This window comes from Monodelphis domestica, chromosome 2 (genome assembly GCF_027887165.1).
Source record: "Monodelphis domestica isolate mMonDom1 chromosome 2, mMonDom1.pri, whole genome shotgun sequence".
In the NCBI taxonomy this organism is placed as follows: Eukaryota; Metazoa; Chordata; class Mammalia; order Didelphimorphia; family Didelphidae; genus Monodelphis; species Monodelphis domestica.
Window position 1 is genome coordinate 332,359,352 of NC_077228.1, and position 19,612 is coordinate 332,378,963.

General features: G+C 33.2%; 1 protein-coding gene and 1 long non-coding RNA gene across 5 annotated transcripts in view; one reads left to right on the forward strand and one right to left on the reverse strand.

The window, feature by feature from the left end:
• The window catches only part of PHIP (pleckstrin homology domain interacting protein), a 187,256-nt gene that overhangs the window by 70,984 nt on the left and 96,660 nt on the right, over positions 1-19,612 (reverse strand). For all 4 annotated transcript variants that reach the window (XM_001365983.4, XM_007484241.3, XM_056818518.1 and 1 more), the window contains 4 exons: positions 18,096-18,224; positions 15,676-15,901; positions 2,491-2,628; positions 1,011-1,194 (listed from right to left, as the gene is read on the reverse strand). In XM_001365983.4, coding sequence (XP_001366020.2) covers positions 1,011-1,194; positions 2,491-2,628; positions 15,676-15,901; positions 18,096-18,224 — 677 coding nt within the window. The remainder of the gene's footprint in view (positions 1-1,010; positions 1,195-2,490; positions 2,629-15,675; positions 15,902-18,095; positions 18,225-19,612) is intronic.
• Positions 4,442-19,612, forward strand: part of LOC103094849 (uncharacterized) — an 85,877-nt gene continuing 70,706 nt past the window's right edge. Inside the window, exons 1-2 of the long non-coding RNA XR_008916600.1 lie at positions 4,442-4,660; positions 18,781-18,927. This is a non-coding gene — a long non-coding RNA (uncharacterized LOC103094849). The remainder of the gene's footprint in view (positions 4,661-18,780; positions 18,928-19,612) is intronic.

Here is a 19,612-nt window from a genome sequence, read left to right on the forward strand (position 1 = left end):
GGCTTCAAGAAGCAAGAGCAAGAGATGCTTCATTCAGTTAAATTCTAGAATAATCAAGGAAAATTGGAGTGGAAAAAAAGGTTTTTTGTTTTATCATTACTAGTGCTATCAATGACCTTGGAAAAAATTGTTTCAATAAAGAACAAAAGATAGATCATAAGGGATAGAGTAAATGGTAAGAAGTGGAGGTAATGCCTTTATTAGGTCATTCTATTTATAGATGGTAAAAGAAGAGATGAGAGGATAGTATCTTTAGAAAGCAATTGAGGGACTATATATAAAAATGATAAAAATATTCATCAAAAAGCATTATTTTTATAGAGGTATAATTACATTTTTATAGGTTATAACTATATCAATTCCCTTCGTAAGATGGTCCCAAAGGATGGATCATGAGAATATGATTATAATGAAACACCTACAGAGTATGACCATTGAACAACATGTAATTGTAGCTTATTCTCTTTGCCAGATAACAGAACAGAGAAAAAGAAGAAGAAAAAAAAGAAGAGCAAAAAGGCAAAATGAATGGGTTAATTATTTTGAAATTTTATTGCATTTTTAGCAACAAAAAGAAAGCCTGTGATTTAAGTACAACACTCAAAACATATCCTATGGTTTAATCAAATCACACTTGTGATCTAACCATATAAAAGTCCTTCCTACACATACACCAATGAATCTGATATGAAAATCTAAGAAAATCAGCAGTTGTGATTCAACCTTCTGTTAACCTTACCTCTCAAACTGAAGAATTTAATTTCCTCCCCCTCAAGATTTGTTTACTGAAAACTCACTATTTCTTTAGAGTTGGAGCCGATGAACTCCTTCTTGTGGGCCAAGTCTAGTCTGCTTAGCTAATAATGTTTTTTGCATTTTGAATTAGAAGCAAAAAAATATTCTTGGCTTGCTCTAGATCAATACTTTGTTGATCTCTAATTTAGAGGAAAAATAGTCCCAGAAGATATTCAAATACTCTAATTCTAAACAGACACTTTGGCTACCCTTACCTGGCAACCCCAATTGATAATTCAGGTACTACAACCCTTCGACTCCAGGCCACAAGATCCCGTTCAGTAGCTATTTCACTTCTTGGTGCATTGCTATGCATTTGCCTTACACCTTCAATTTGTCCACTGCGCCTCAGGCCTATATTTGGTGGTGAATGAACTTCTGAGGTAGAGCTTACAGAGGCTGAACAAAAAGTAAAAACAATAGAGCTTATTGTAAATCAATGGGAAAATTTTGTGTGTATACACACAAACAGACATACAGACGTATGAAGCATAGATGTACTAGACAATAAAATGAACCGGCATTTTTAATTAGAGTTTAGCTTTATATTACTATAGTCAATCAAATTCTTTATAATGAATATAGATTAAATGTAGATAAAACTGAACCAGAAACGAAATTTTAATACCAAAATATTGATATCAATTATGGATTCAGTTGTGTAAATAAGCTAATGGAATATATCAATGAAGTACAAGACTCTAAAGTCAAATCAAATCATTATCTTTTTAAAAAAGGCTTTAAAAAAGTTATCAGATGAACACACCCCAAGTTTACAATATGAAAACCCCCATTACTCATAAATTTCTTTATTTTAACAGAAGTATGCCTTACATTACTTAGAAACATAATAATGGAGATATTTATAAATATTGCTTTTTAAATAAGCGGGGCTATTCTATATAAAAGATCAAATTAATTCTATAAATTAATTTAGCTTGTTATATAAAAAGCACTAGGTTATGTTCTGAGGGACATAAGAAAAATGAGAACATTAAATAAGATATATAAATACCAAAAGAAATATAACATAACAGTTCCTACATACTAAGATCTTAAAACACAACAAAAATGTTATGAGAATGTTTGCTCAAAGGGAAATGATCATGGAAGAAAACTAAAACATTGGCTAGACCTTCAAAGATGAATAAAAATCTGAACATGCAGAAAGTAAGAATAGCAAAGGTAAAAAGGGCACAAAATCACATAAGGAAGAGCAGTATGAAAAAAAGGTAGCAAGATAGGACAATGTTAATAACCAGATTACAGGAAAATAGGAATGTTAAGAGTGAATTTAGACTTCAATCTGTAATTTATAGGATTTAACAAAGGAGTGTTAAGATCACAATCAGGAATTAGAGTTATCTCTTATGTCCAAGATAGACCAGGCAAGTTAAAAGACTGGTTCAGAGATTGTTATGGTATTTTTTAAATAGGAAAAGAATCAGGATTTAAGAATACCTTAAAGAACCAGTAGCATATTTTGATATAGAACACTTCAAAGATATACATATATATATTTAGAAGTAAAATTCTAATATTTTTATGTCGATTGATGTGCTTGGTTCTGCTAGTGTTAACAAGGGATAATGTAAGACAATTAGAATGATGATAGTGGAAAGGGGAAGGTCATAGAAATTTTGTAGAATCAAAGTCTTGATAACATGCCACTATTAAAAAAAAAAAAAAGCTAACCTCTGCCTAAACGGCTATTGTTACTGGTACCAGCTTCATTGGAGCGTCTCAGATCTTGTTCTTGTTGAAGCCTCTGAATCATGCTGTCCAAAGGACTAACTTCTTGGTTTGCTTGCTGACTCAAGACTTGGTTTAGTCCTACATTAAAGCAAGGAAAAACAATAAAGTTAATAAATATACTGAGTTATTTTCTAACAGGCATTCAAACATTTAAGAGCATGAATACAGTGTAATTGAAACTTTAAAAAATATTATTCAGTCCATTTTTAGTTGTATCTGACACATTGGGACCCCTTTTGAGGTTTTCTTGGCAAAGATGTTAGAGTGATTTGCAATTTCCTTCTTCAGTTCATTTTATAGATGAGGAAACTGAGGTAAATGGGGTTAAGTGACATGCCCTTACTTGGGTCAACACCAAGTAAAGTGTCTAAGGCCACCTCTGAATTCAGGGAGATGAGTCTTTTGATTACATTTTGTCCACTGAGCCATCAACTGCCTCTTATTAAAAAAAAAAAGCCATCTATTTTTAAAAATTGTAACTACTGATAACAATGGTGTAATGAACAATAAAAGCAATGAGCAACATTTTCAATTTAGTCCCATATACATTTGAAAAACATCTACTCTATGCTTCTACTATGAAAATCTACTGTTTAAAGGTTCTGGTGATAACAAGACAAATATAAAATATCACTTGTCCCCATAAATATACATTCTAGTAGGGGTTAAAAATATTTTATTATATAAAAAAATTTCAAAATAATGCTATATAATCTATACTAGACTCTAAAAAGGATATAAGCAAAAGTATTTGTGGATAATAACATACTATTTTAAACAATGAGTAATTCCTCAAGACCAAATACATTTTTATAAAAGCAAAAAGAAGTCAAGTTTGGAAAGGACCAGAGAAATTTCTATTCTGCTACAGCTGGCATTTAATTCATTCTACTTAATAATCACTAAATGTTTAGTTTTATTTTTAAAATGTCACTCTTCTATTAATACTTCAATTTATTAAGATAAACTCACTGTGGACAGTTATATAGGCCTAAGTACTACAGACCTCTAAATTCTGACAGTATAGGAGAAGTGTTGCTACTGCTTGATCATGGAGCCATACTGCTCTTTTCCCTGTTAAGTTCACCTTTTGTTAGTTACTTGACCTTTTTGTGATTAATTTAACCTTTATAGTTACTTATTACCTTTTTGTATTAAGACCTAAAAATAGACTTAGCTTAAAGTTCTAGCTTCACTATAAGGTGAGAACTCAGTACCTTCATTGTTCAATCAAGAGATTACAAGTTTATCTAAGTAGGGTGGAGTAATTTTAAAGTTCACATCCCTCAGTACCATAAGCCTGACTTTCATGAGGTTTGAACCAAGAGGAAAAGTAGGAAGAGAACAGTTTTAAGGGTAGCAGAACTATGTGTCTTCAATAAATAAATTTTTTCATTCTTTAAAAAAGCATAAGACAATGTATTTTAAGTTCCTCCTAATTTATGAAAAATAAATACCATACATGGACAAAAGTCCCCTTTAACTTCTTACCAGGAAAAGGATGACAACACTTCTGCTAAAAGAAAATGGTGAAATTAATAGAATCTAAATGTGAAACAAGGACTCAGCCACAGGAATATGGAATTAAAGTCTAGTCACATGACTGAAATGGAACCAAATCACATGGCCTGGGAAAATGACTATCAATCAAGAAATAGGAACACTACATTTAGAGATATGGTGGATGGGTAGACCTGTTCCTTTGTCCTGGAATGTCAAATCTAAAAGTTTTAATTCTTCATAAATATATAAACAAAACTCGGCACACTCCCTTTGGAACTTCTGCAAGAGAAAGGACAAGCAGGAACAAGCATCTGCCTACACAGTATTGGTACTCTGATGTTCAAGGATTGAAGCAAGAACTCAGTGCAGAGACATTATTATGTCACAGTTCAACCATCCCTGGGTGTCGGAGTTAGTAGGAATTGGGGCATAGTTTCCTCCTCTACTCAGTCTCCATACTCAAGATTTATGTAACCACAGAACCCTAGGTACTAGGCACTCATTTTTTCCTTTCTCGTTGATGTTGGATGGGACTCAGTACCAGGCACAGATGACAAAGTGTCAAGACATTCTGACAAAGTATGAAAGTGTTGTTACTTTCAAAAAGGTAAGCGGAGTAGATTCTGTGTGAAAAAATTAAAGATGTGGACAAGAATCACACCGGCTGAGATCTACATTGGTGGAGGGGATACTGGCTGCAATGAGATCATGGATTCATTTATGTAATCTTCCAATTAAAAAAAAAGTTTCTAAAGATACAAAAATTTGAGGATTATTGTTTTACTACTATTCTTGCCACATTTCAGAAAACTCCCAACTCACTATTTTTGTCTATATGGTATTAACCAGTGGCTCATACTCATATTTGGATTAAATATTATAAGAAACTTATGTAATCACATTTATCCAAAACTTATGTTTTTAAATTTAAATACAGGGATTATTAACCAAACTCATGTAAGTGGAAGTGATATATCCATACTATGAATGGTATTTATGTTCCTGAAATTGTCAAAGAATAAAAGAGAAGATTAGGGTGAACCATAGGATCACAGACTTGGACCTGTAAGGATCATCAACTCCAACTTCCTTATTTTACAAATATGGAAAGCAAGGACAAGAGAGGTTAGCTGAGTTGTCCACAGTTACCCAGTAAAGAAGCATTTGACCAGTCATTCAAATTCAAGTAGACTGATTTCAGGCTTTACTCTTCTACCAATTACATCAGGCTAGGGAGGAAATCATTCCTGTTTTACCCTTGCATTTCTAACTCTGTTTTCCTGCCCAGTAATTTTCTTCTAGTTTCCATGGATTTCCTTTAATTTTCTATGTATAGTAACTTCTAGACCATCCTTAAGTATGCTCTATTTTTTCCTCCATTATGTACTACAGGGCTGCTGGACACAAATTCTAATCCAGAAAAGTCCAATAGAGATATTAAAAAGAGAAGAAAGATAGCACATGAAACTTCTCTCCTCTACTTCTTTGCCCACTACACTGAGCTAATGACCACTAGGTACAAATCAAGGAGTGAAGAGAATGATTTGTGTCCTGATTCTGGACCTTCTGAACTCCTTGGGTCAAGTCATATTTCACACATATATAATCTTAAGTAATGTAATGTTATTTCAATAATTTCCAGCAGTATTTTCCAACCATTGCTAATAGCTTCTGTGAAAGAGAGTGATCAGGGAAGGCTTCAAGGAATAAATAATACCTTGAAATGGCCCTTTCTCTTAAAGAGAAGAATTCCATGAGGAAGAGATGTGAAAAAGCCTTCATATATGTATGAGAATGTTAAGACCACATTCAGGGAACTTCTAGTAGTCCAGCTGAACTTGAACACTGAGTATGTAGAGAACTAATATGAAAAAAAGGTAGAAAAGTAGACTGTAAGAAACTGTATAGGTCATTAAATACTATAATTACTATAATAAATCAATCAACACAATACTTGCTAAATAAGTATGATGTGACAAAGTAAAACTTCAACAATTTAGACTTATTAATGGGAAAAAAATCCTCTAAATTAATAAACACTACAAATTTCAAAAATCACATTTTTACTATTTCAAAAATAACTAAAAGTAGGCTAGTAAGGTTCCAACAATGGGAGGTTATTTATGATTTAATAAATAAGAATGAACCATGATTAACAGATCCAATTATTATAATATTCATGAATGATTCTTGATGTTATGAAACTGTTTTCTTACTCAGGTTCCATTTTTTTTTACCATTTTTTATTGTGTTTCTCTTATAAACAAGCATATTCTCTTCATAGATAACTCAAAAGGAAGTTTCAGTGAACAATGTGCCAAAATTTTTCTCATGCACGGAATAGCTGAAATAAATGGGCTTCCCCCTCCCCAAGTATGTTATGCTAATATATTTAAATGCTATCTAATGACCATTTATAAAGAGCTAATTTTCTACAAGAATAATGTATTATAAAAATCCTAACTCAGAACCAGAGAGCTATGCAAATGAATGGAAGAAAAAAAAAATAATTCAATTTATTGATTTAAAAAATAAACCATGCAACTTTTTACATCTTAAAAAAAAAAATGTTTACTATGCAATGCCATTCTTTTGCTGTAAGTCATATCTTTTACCTGATTTTAGAATTTGTCCAGAGTCACATAGTAAGAATCTGAGGCTGGATTTAAAAGATAATTTCTTCCTTGTTCCTCTACATTGTTTGTAACTTTACCCTATAACTAAAGTATCTTATCTATTTGGAGCTTATCTTGGTTATCTGACATATATTCATTTAACCAACTTTTCCCTGAACACTTTCTAAAATACAGGGGTTAAATTTGGGTAAAAGTAATCAATTAAGACAGAAGAATAATTTTATTATTTTTTTTATCAAAACCCTTACTTTCTGCCTTGGAACCAAGGCAAAGGAGTGATATGGGCTAGGAAATGGGGAGGTTAAGTGACTTACCCAGTCACCCAGCTAGGTAGTGTCTGAGGCCAGATCTGACCTCAGGATCTCCCATCTCTAGAGCTGACTCTCAATTCACTAAGCCAAGTAGCTGCCCCCAGTTTTGTTGAATTTTAAAGATGCTATCAGAAATCTGATAGGTGGGAGAGGACATAAGGGAAAACTGGGAGAAAAGATGAAGGAACTTGTTTATATAATCAGGTTTGTACAGGTAAGATATATATAAAAATTGAAGTTGGCAAGTGGACCTCACAGTAAGTTTATGTAAATGAATTGAATCATTATTACAAGGATGGTACTTAAAAATAAATGAAATCTTAGTAATTAAGTAGAACGAATAAAATGCAGTTAAAGCAGAATAAAAACTTCTGCCATTATTCCCAAACTCTCATTTTGATTCATTCTTTAATTCATTATGAGAATATTTTTTAACATATTTGATAATTCAAAATATCTTTGAGAAATAGCCTTTCCCCCAACAAATCTAACTTTGATTTTGGCCAGTACATTATAAACAAATCTTAAATCAGGTGGGGTGCCAGAAAACCAAGGTATGTTTATCTCCATTGTTTAGATAAAATTCTTAGACTTTCAAAGAATGTGGCATGGTTCAAGGCTGTGTGGCAGTATTAATTCAGTTCTAACTAGTATGACCTTACCTTGAAAAATAATTTATTTTACTTCTTAGCAATTTCTAACCATTGTTCCCAGTTCTAACCTCTGGAGGCTGAGAAATACTTCAAGACAACGATTGTACCTTTCCCAAACTATTCTTTTCTCCAAGATTACACATCACATATTTCTTCAGTCTATCAGTGCTCATGCAATGTATTCATGGCCCTTATCATTCTAGCTGCTTTCCTTTGGACCTTCTTCAACTTGTCAATGTTCTTATTAAACTAATTTCCCAACTTATAAACGTCTACCTTAAATCAAGAGCACAGAAAAGAACATAACAGTCTAGATGAGGCCTGTGAAAATCTTAATGGAGTACAAGATCACATTAGTTCTACAGACTGTCATCATACTGATGATTAATACTGAGCTTGCAGTCCTCTAAAATCTCCAAATCTTTTTTCCTAGCGCATTCTGACCATGCCTTCCCCATATTATACTTATAATGCTGGTTTTTGTTCCCCAATGGAAGACTAAGTATTTACCTACACTGAATTTCATCTCATTAGATTCAACCCACATTCGAAAGCTTGTCAAGATCTTTTGGATTCTGACAGTCATCTAGAGAGTCAGCTATCCCTCCTGGCTTTGAGCCATCCTCATATCTAATGAGAAAGGTTTTTTTTTTTTATTATTATCATGCAAAACACACTTCCAAATGAAAGCAAACTCATACATGACCAAAACCCCAAAACAAAACATAATTATAAATACACTGATGTGAAAGATGACTCCAACAATTCTTTCATCCAAAATCATTGATAAAAATATACAACAGTATAAGACAAAAGAAATTCCTGGGACATACTCCTGAAGACCCACTGCTACAATGATTTTTAACCCTTCATGGCTATTCTGGCCATCCAACCAATTTTGAATTGTACTAATATATCCTATCTTCTCCACAAAATTGCAAGAGATACTTACTAAAAAACTTTTCTAAAATTTATGTAAACTATATCTACAGCATCCTTGTCATTCACTGGTTTACTAATCCTGTCAAAAGAGGAAATCATGTTAGTCTGGCATAACCATTTCAAAAATCATCCAATGACTAATGATTAGAAGAATTTGTTAAGTATCATCTGGGGAGGTGAATCTAGCCATGGGCCAGACTTTCCCCTAAGCAGCTGCTCATGCTCCTTTTTTTTTTTTTAATAGTACAGAACAAACAGTTCAACAAGTATTAACTGGGGATGGGGATGGGGATGGGGATGGGAGGAGAGAATCCTGAATCTGTGATTCAATAGATATATACTTCCTTTACCAGTACAATTTACCAATTCACCTATAAATTATGATCTCAACAATAGCTTATAGCAAGTACAAAGTAAATGACTGATTCATAGTCAAATAGGCACAGTGAGAGGTGACATGGCAGAATATTAAAAGGATAGTGTTAGCTTCAGAAAGACCTATATTTCAGTTTTGCATCTAATAAGCATGGGTAGAAATTAGGAAAAAAGGGACCAGTGAAAGATTTCTACGTATGAGACTATATGAATATGCTAATTGCTAAACAAAGAGCAATTTTAAATAATATTTTTGAATACTAGCAATTTCACTGTTTTAAAACTTTCATGCTTTTGGAATAATTCTTAGGAATTTCCCCAAATCATAAAATATTCATTAACCAAAATTTAAGGTTGACATGGCACATCAAGTCTTTAAAGCTTTATATAGCTTTATAGCTTATCTACCTAATAGCCTAAAAATTGGATACAATAAAACTAAGTTTGGTTTGCTTGTGAATTTTGTGAAAATTTGCTTGTTTGGAAGGGAAACCAAGATGACAGAATAACAAGAAGCAGAACAGCTGAGCACCTGTTTTAACTTCTCCATACATTCAATTCTGGAAGAAAACATTAGGCCAAATCTTGATGGGGAAATTCAAGAAAAAGGAAATCATTTTTCCACGACAGGTCAGTATAAGGAGACAGACAGAATCTATAGACATTGGTGACAGTCTGGCTAGCAACACACTGCACAAAGCAATGCTGTATACCAGGGCAAAAGTTGTTCTTACGCTCATACTGGATCATCCCAAAATTATACTGGGAGCTCCACCTGAGAACAGGTGCCAGTTGGCTGCATTGTTATCTATCCACTATCTAATTCCAGGTCATAGACACAGGGTGAACTGAGGAAGGAGACCTGCACTCAGGAATGGCATTACAATGTAATGAGTGTCTGCAGGTGCTAGGCTGAGAAAAGCGCAGAAGCAAATAGCAGTAGTGTTTCTCCAACTCCAGGAGAACATCAAGTTCTCTGTTCCAGTTTATAACCCAGTCTGAAGCCTGCAAAAGAAAAACCTAGTAAGGCAATAGCACAAATCAAAGTGGAAGGCAAAGGTCTATCATCGAGAATCAGGGGAGCTTCCAGGATGACTATTTCAAGCAGCAGACTACTGTTGCTCACACCCAAAACAGGTCAGGAACTTGGAGAGTTTAGATTAGATAGATTGGTAGCAATCAGACTTTGTCCCAGATTAGAGCTCTCTGGTAACACTGAAAGTTATAGATCCCTGGATAGAGCCAACCCTACTAAGATCCAAACTGTCCAGGAAAACAGACTGAGGAGAAAAAAAATTAACAATGATAATTATCTGAAAACCAAGGGAAAAAAAAAGAAGATCCTAGACATCTTATTTCAAGAAATATTAAAACTGTCCAGATCTCTATATCAAGAGGTCAAAGTCGACACAGAAAGAATACACCGTTCATTTCCTGAAATTCCCAATTAAAAATATCCAGATATTTACCGTCAACTCCCAGAACTGAGTCAAAGAAAAAAAATATTACAAATATAAAGATGATATTAGAAATTGTCTTGTTATATTAGTTTAGAGATAAGAAGTAAATAAATTGGCTTGAGAAAGAATTGGAGTTTCAAACACAGCTGAGACAGTGTCAGTTTCAAGTCTAACAGTTTTTCTGTGACAATTGCTCTGCGTGTTGGGAGAGTCAGACTCTCAATCTGAGGGCTTGGAGGAGGTAGCATCTTTGTCTGTCTAACTGTCTGAGGTAGAAGGAAAGGAAGGAAAGACCTGAAGGAGCTTAGTTTTTTCTTTTTCCAACTTGGGAAACACTATTGACTAATACTGTTTTAACAGACTGTTTTAACTCTGAGAAGACCAAAGACAACCCTGGTCTTTTGAGTCTGTTAAGGCTCAGAGTCCTAACTTAGTTCTTGCTAAGACTCAGCCAGCTAGCTTTTGTTACTTTTATAACTTGGAGACAAAGTTAAGAATTAAGAGGATAATAATGTTAGTTTATTTAGTATAGTAAAAAACATGGGTTAGTTAGGTCAGGAAGGATCGGTGTAGCCTGTGGAAACAAGAGAAGCAATTTCTTGTGCAACCAGGGAGTTTTATTTGGGTGGAGTTATAATCCTATAAAAATAAAATTAATCTCAAATGATAAAAATATTTTAAGAGATTGATGAATGATAATTAGAAATAAAGGAATAAAAGGGATACAAAATAAAAACCACATGATCATGGCTAATCACCCTGTTAAAAACCCCTTGGCTTACCACCACCATCCTTTCCAGGAAGCCAAAGAGGCCAAGCAGGACCACCCACACTGAATTTATCCACTGTCTGCAGGAAGTACATAATAACAGGAAGTCAGTGGGCTCCCAAAAAATGTAGTTCTTTTTTAGGGTAACAGATTTTCAATTATACAATCCCTTAAGAGTTAGAAATCATTTTTTATCCTTATATATTTCAATAAATATTTTATTTTTTATAACAAGAGTGTCTTTAGCATCCTTGCGCGTAGCCCTGAAGAGAAGTTCACTTATGAGCTTCATTTTACTGATATCAACTTAAGATACGTTGTAAGCAGAGCAAAGTATCTAAATCAGTTTATAACTCATAATCAATCCATTACTACATTATTTTTAGTTTGTCTATTATTTTTACACAAGCAGCCTGAAAGAAGCAAATGGGAGCCACAATCAGTATCACACATGATTTAGCAATCACCACTAAAAAGGAAGAGAGCTTGGAATAAAATATTCCAGAAGCTAAAGAATACAGGCTTACCGCCAAGAATGACTCTACTACTGTAATGAAATAGAAGATTTTCAAACATTACTGAAGAAAAGATGAGAGCTACCTAGAAACTCTGAATTTGAAATGCAGAAATTACAAGAAACAAAAAAGTAAATATGAATGGATAATGATACAGAAGTATGGACTATTTATATTCTGATATGAGAAAAACCACAGGTGTCTCTTCTGAAAATATCATTATTACAAGGGAGCAAAAAGAATTTAAGCAGACAAAGTAAGTCAAAAAGAGGAAGAAGAAAAAGAAGAGAATTTAGAGGAAGGTTAGATTAAGAGGAATTCATTCTGAGTTAACATTCTATATTATGCATAAAAATATTTGAGGTTACAAAAAAATGGGAATCTGAAGGGGTACTCATAAATTGAGGAATTACTAAAAATGTTATATGTAATAGAATCCTACTGTTCTGTAAGAAATGATGGAGAGGGTTTCAGAAAAACAAAAATATGCTAAAGATAAACAAGAATGAGGACATCTGGTAAGAGTAATAAGCCACTATTCCAGAGGAATAATGATGAAACATACTACCTGACCCACAAAAATAAAGGACTCCAGAGCATAAAAGGAACATGTATTTGCTCTGGATGTGGTCAGTGCAAAAATTTATTTGCTTGATTATATAAGTGTATATAAGAGGAATTGTTTTTCTTTTCATTTCATTTGTGCTTTGAGGTGGTAGGGTGAGAGAAGATATTTTTGCTGCTTCTCCCCACCCAAAAAAATTTAAACAAAAAGAAAACAGGCTTGCTTGTAAATAGGTTAGAGCAGTTGTGTTTGCTCAAACTTAACAAGCGTCATCTTGGTTCAAGTTATAGAGACTAGAATTGGGTAGGATGATTTTTCAAAGGGATTTCCTTTATGTTCAAATGCTGCATCTTGTAAAATGAATAATTTTGAATATATTAAAAGGGTTTTGTACCAAAAAAAAAAGACCAATGATGAAGATGAAAAGGGAAACAAACTGGGGAAAAATATTTTGTAAGCAAATTTCTCTGATAGAGGTCTCATTAACTCATTCCCCAATTGACATATGATCAAAGGATATAAGTAATTAATTTTCAAATGAAGAAATCAAAGCTATCAATAATCATATGAAAAACTGTTCTAGTTACCTCTTGATTAGAGAAATACAAATTAAAATAACTCTGATGTACCACACCTCACATCTATTCAATTAGCCAAAATGTCAGTAAAGTGATAAATGCTGGAGTTGAGGTGGCAAAAACAGGGACACAAATGCATAGCTGGTAGAGTTGAGAACTGATCCAACCATTCTGGAGGGTAATTTGGAACTATGTTCAAAGGGTTACAAAACAATGCATACAATTTGATCTAGTAGAACAACTAGGTCTGTATCCCAGAGATTTAAAAAAAAAAAAAAGAAAGGACCTACTTGCTCAAAGATATTTATAGCTACACTTTTTGTCACAGCAAAGAACTGGAAACTGAAAGAATGTCCATCAATTGGGAAATGGCTGAACAAACTGTGGTATACAATGGTGATGGAATACTATTGTGCTATAAAGAATGATGAACAGAATGATTTCAGAAAGAGCTGGAAAGATCTTCATGAACTGAAACAGAGGGAAATAAGCAGAACCAGGAGAACATTATACACAGTAAGAGAATGACATGATCAAATGTTGATAGACTTTGCTACTCTCAGTAATACAACGATCCAGGACAATTCTGAAGGATAAAAGAATACTATCCATCTACAGAGGAAAAAATTGTTGGAGTCAGAATGCAGATCAATGCATTGATTTTTCACTTATATATTTGGGTTTTTGCTTTGAAGTTTTGGTCTTATATAATGATTTTCTTACAAAATGAATGATATGGAAATGTTTTACATGATAATACATTTATAATCTAGATCAAATTGCTTGCCAACACTGGAAGGGGGCAGGGAAAGGAGGAAAAAAGGCAATTTGGATCATAATTTTGGGAAACTTAATTAGAAACTTTTTATTACATGCAATTGGTAAAATAAAAAATATCATTAAAGAAAATAAGTCAAATGCTGCATCTCTATTCATACAACCCATTATGTTCACTTTATAAAATGAGTTTAGAGGAAGTTAATTTGTCTAGCTCTTCTGAGAAATAATTCAGAACAATCAGACTCAACAATACAACTATGAGGCCTATATCTATGCCTATAACGTCTAAAGATTAAAGAGGGAAAAGACCTCTAGCTCCAAAAGAACTTGCTAAAAGTTAACTCTTGATTTTGTATTTTAGATTTTATTTTATTCTATAGTTCCACGTAACAAACTTGAGTCTCTTTTCTATCTGAATTAAGATCCTGAGTTAAAAAAAAATTCATCTTCCCTCTCAAATGTTAAACAACTCAGGTTTAGGCTTTCCCACAATCACTGTTGGAAAACACTTTTCTAAGTTGAGAGGATCAATATTTTCATAAAATGTTCTAACTGTATGAGAATTGTTATATTAGCATCACTTGCAAGGTTTGTTATATAACCAAGAAAAGGGACTAGCTGACCTCGCTCATCTTTAACCTCATCCTTGCTAATTAGAAAGGTGGCCTTAATTTCCAGGAACCAGTAGCTCTAAATTCTTGATTCTCTATCATTGACCAAAGGTTGCAATGGGGTCTAATAAATCCAAAAAAAATTGCTACAAATATAGAAAAAAGTGGTCCCAATTTCCCACATGAGTATAAACCCAGTTTTAAAATCCTTATATTCCATCTTAGAATCAATACTGTGTATTGGTTCCAAGGCAGAAGAGTGGTAAGGGCAAGGAATTAAGTGTCTTGCCCAGACTCACACAGCTAAAAAGTATCAAGTCAAATTTGAATTCAGGGCCTCCTTTAATCTATTTAGTCATCAAGCTGTCCCCTAAATTCACATTCCTTAATGTAACCAATCATGATCTTTCAAGAACCCCCAGACCCTTGATGCAAGTCAATTGTGTGATTTCTGTTCAGTTCTTTGTTCTATACTCATACAAATGAGTTACATCTTCCTTTCTGGGTTTTTGGCACAAACTGAGTTATGCCTCTGACCCATTTATTGACAGTTATACATGTTACTGTTAATAAATGTTACCTTGCTTGAAGAAATGTGCCTTGGTTTACCTTTTTGTTAAACTTCACTCACAACAAACTATATACACAGTGAATGCTCATCAACTGGAGAATGGCTAAATACACTATAGTATGTATTAATGTAATGGAATATATTGCAATGTACAAAATGACAAATATGAAAAGTTTGGAAAAACTTAAAGACTTGTGAATAGATACAGAATGAAATAAGAATGAGAAGAAAATTCATACTATGTCCACCAATGAAATAACTCTACAAAACTTCAGAACTCTGATCAATAGTGACTTCAAAAGATTGATGATGATGTATACCTTCCATCTCTTGCCAGAGATAGAGTTTAATGTAGAATGAGACATAAACTTTTTCAGAGATGGATGAAGAACTGATCTTTTTGTTGTTTCCAGGGGGTGTGGGTAGAGACAAATTAGTGGGAACTAACAGAAATGAACGAATCAATAAAACATAAAAAAAATGCACAGAAAACAAAAAGTTCAGCTTTTATTCTTTGTATACTGAAACATTTGTGATTGTTGATTATTATTTAGTAAATAATGACTAAGAAAGCTTTAAATGAAACAAAATCAATGCTTCACTACTATTCATATCACAACCAAATACCACACATTATAAGTGGCTATTCTGTTAAGACCAAAGAGTCATGAATAGACACAAACTAAGGTTACTATAACTTTCAAAACATCATCTAACTGAATATTAAAACCTTGAGTATAATCCAAAGACCTTAAAGGTGGATATTTTAAAATATAAATTTGAATTAATTTAGGTGACTAAAAATATAACATCCTAATAAAAACTAGTCTAGTTTAGAAATCAAGTATGTACCTACCTGAGGATGTTACCCCCATCTGAGGAATAAGTTGTTCATCTCTACAGTTCTCACGACCAGGTACTAATCTTTGATATCTTGATGGATGAGGGTTACCATCAACATCAACTAAAAATGGGGGAGGCATGAGGTGGGGAGCTTGCTGAGTTTGTTCATCTAACACAAAGTTGTTGGCATCACGGATTAAAGGCCGATAATCACTATGAAAGAACATCTGATCAGCTATCTGCAAAAAGATAAACCAATAGATATGAAAACAAAGATTACTAATGCAGAAAAAAAAACCCTTTCTTAATGAATTAAAAACATTTCTAAAAATAACAAATGACAAAGGAAGAATTGGCTAACTATAAAATTATTATTAAATATTTCAACTTTCAATTATATTTTACATTTATCAACTGCTATCAGTAAAACTTGTAACAAACATAAATTTAGATGTAGGTCTCCAAAATACTTAAAAGTGTATCCAAATTCTATAACATATATTGAACAGAAATTGTCCTTTGTACAAAATAACTAATGAATCAATCATTAAAAAAAGCAATCTATGTCATTGACTTCTAGTTAATTCTAGGCAAAGGAAAAATAAAGTGTTTTGGATGCTTCCTCACTTAACTGAACTTAATTTTTTACTGTATCAGTAACAAATTAAAGACTGAAAATTAAACCTAATTATAAACACTTAATCTATATTTCAGTTTACTTGCGTAAGTCAATTATATAATGCATCATTTTCATTAAAAACATTTTATTCAATGCTAATATAAATAATCATTCTTGAGAAAAGAATAAAAGAGGTGGTTGATAGCCTAAGCAAGAGATAATAATACTGGAAATACCAAAAAGAAAAAAGAAAAAGAAATTAAAAGCTATAATAATTTAAAGAAGTATAAAGAAGATGTAAGGCCTCGGGAATTCTTTAGAGTAGAAAGGGCCATTTCTGACACATACTGCAATATTTTTAAATTATGAATGACAAAGACTTAGCAAGGTTAGGTGACTTGCCATAGTCATACACAGATAGAATTGCAAGATTCAAGTGTAGGGGTTGACCAGATTCAGCATTTTTTCCACTACTATATGGCTTCCCTTCAATAAACAATGATCATTTTAAATTGATCAATTCCAATTCAAACCAAATTGTTTTCCTTACCTACTCCATAGTCCACATAGATAATTTAAAATTGAAGAATAAAAATAGTCCCTATCCTCTTGTGACTCCAAGAAATGATATTTGGAATGTTGCAGATAGTACAATTTTCTGTAACATGCAATTTTATACTGCTTCTACAAGTAATTTCAACCAAACAAAGAGCATACTATAAGCAATTATAAAACTAGCTAGATAATAACCACGGTAAAGACCAATATATATGAGGGTCTCTTCTTGCCAAGATCATCTCCTAACTGGTCTTTCTGATGCCTAATTTTTCCATCAATCCATCTTCTACGCTGCTTCCTGAATAAATATTCCAAGGACATAGCATGAAAAATAATTCCTTGTGTCATATATTTTGAATATATCCAGAACTCCCCTTAGAAATAGAAGACAATAAAATAAATTCTCACACTTAAATTCAACTGAAAAATTGGGGAAAATGACTAAGTACTCTTGGGAAAAATAAAAATTGACAGATTAAAGAGAGAAACCTTTCTCAAACCTGAAATACAGAGTAGTCCTAAATCTTTTTCTAGGAGCTGACATGCAATCATCAAGGAAAATTTAATCAAAGTTTCCAAATTTTTGAGTTCCTCAAATTTCTAAATACTAGTAATAAAAAGTTTGCAATTATAAGGCATTTTAAGATTTGTAAAGTGCTATACAGATTTTATTTTGGTTGATCTTTACAACCTTTGAAAGTATAGATTCACTTTACAGATAAGAAAATAGACTGAAAGAGCTTATTAAGTAACTTCCCATCAGTTTAGTTTAGTTTGGTTTATTTATTTAGTTTAATGACTTGAGGCTTTACCGAATGTCACCATAGGGTACAGGTAGGTAGTTCAGTGAATTGAGAGCTAGGCCTAGAGACAAGGTTCTTGATTTGAAATCTGGCTTCAGATACTTCCGAGCTGAGTGATCTGGGCCAAGTCACTTAATCCCTACTGCCTAGCCCATACCACTCTTCTGCCTTGAAACCAATGCACAGTATGGATTCTAAGACAGAAGGTAAGGATTTTAAAAAATAATAAGAATGAAAATTTCACCATAAAGGCATTACATAGAATCTTTTGCTAGGAACTAAGCTTTAACTAAAATGGGGAAGAAAAAACAAACAAAAGCTACCTCATGACTATTTAAATTAAATCCTTCAAATTTTGTCACGTTTATATCTGACTTTGCCTATAAAGCAGTTACACTTCTAAACATTTGTGGATCATGAAAGGAAAAATGTATTTTGTTCATTATACTCTACCTTGTCATACTTGCTACTGGAGCCAAAGCCAAAAATTAAAAGATGCCCGTGGGAGTCTGTACATGCAAAATGCTGACCATCAGGAGAGCATTTGCAGTCAAATACTGCTCCATGTCCTTGGCCTTCAATCTGAAACATATCCCATTCAAGAATCAATAAATATTCTTTAATAAACAAACTGGTTACTACTTATTGACTAAAGCTTTAAGAAAAATATTTATAAATGTACACAGTAAGTGAAATGACAAGCAAGTAGCTTTACTACTAAACAATACATTTAAAAATACATGAAAAGTACTAAATTAACAGCCCTGGAAAACAAAGTGCTCTATTTATCCATAGAATTGGAACAATTCAGTAGTAAAAGAACACTCTTCCCCCACCCACAGAATTCTACTCATCACCTTTAACACAGATCTGAAAATACTGCTTCTGGGATTTAATCTGTCTCCTTTTAATCACTGGCTTTTCTGCCAAGGCTGAAAACTTGTTGCAACTGTAGTGATTTGGACAATTCTAGGAAGTAGAGAGAAATCAATGTTCACCAGACACTGTGGTTCATACTTGTAAAAAAATTTACTCACAATGTTTTGGTAATTCACTGGGTGATCTGATATTTTAAAAGGTGAATTTCAAAGGTTAAAAAAAAAAGGCGTTTACCTGATAATTGTTTTCTGTTTTCCAGTTCCATTAATCCAGAAGAAATGGGTTTCTCCCTGCAACCTGTCAATCAAACAGAGGTGGCCAATCACCACTCTGAATTTTTTTGCTCTCAGTGCTTCTTCAGACTACATTCCCCGTCGAGAACTTCTTTAGCAGTGTTCTGAAAAAGGTAAAAATCTACCCTCTCTGTGGCATATCTATGGGCTGAACTGAAGAAAAAAACTAAAACAGGGAGGTCACTCCCTAACCAGTAACAACTAAGGATGATTTCCAACAAATTGGGTAGTTGGGGGGGATGGGCAAGGGTGGGGATTTCTGGATTAGCAGAATCGGAACACAAACACATTATCAGGTAAGAACTACCTTCACTTTGTTCCGGTATCCACTGATCCAGAACAAATGAATTTTTAATAACAATATTCCATTGAAGGCGCAGGTAACCAAAAAATTATAACAATTAAAATTTTGGAATAATAAATCTTGCATAGATTGTAGGTAGCCTCAGTATAAGACTTAATTAATGCATTACGTGACTAAAATTTCTAAAGAAGAACAAGCTTGATTTGTCAAGAATATTGTCTCACATTTTGATCTAGGGTTCTGGAGGAAAGGTTTTCAGATAAGGAATCCAATAAATGACCAGAAATAAAATCAATGCAAGCCACCAAGAAATGAAGGGGTGGGGGGAGAAGAAGAGAAGAGAAGAGAAGAGAAGAGAAGAGAAGAGAAGAGAAGAGAAGAGAAGAGAAGAGAAGAGAAGAGAAGAGAAGAGAAGAGAAGAGAAGAGAAGAGAAGAGAAGAGAAGAGAAGAGAAGAGAAGAGAAGAGAAGAGAAGAGAAGAGAAGAGAAGAGAA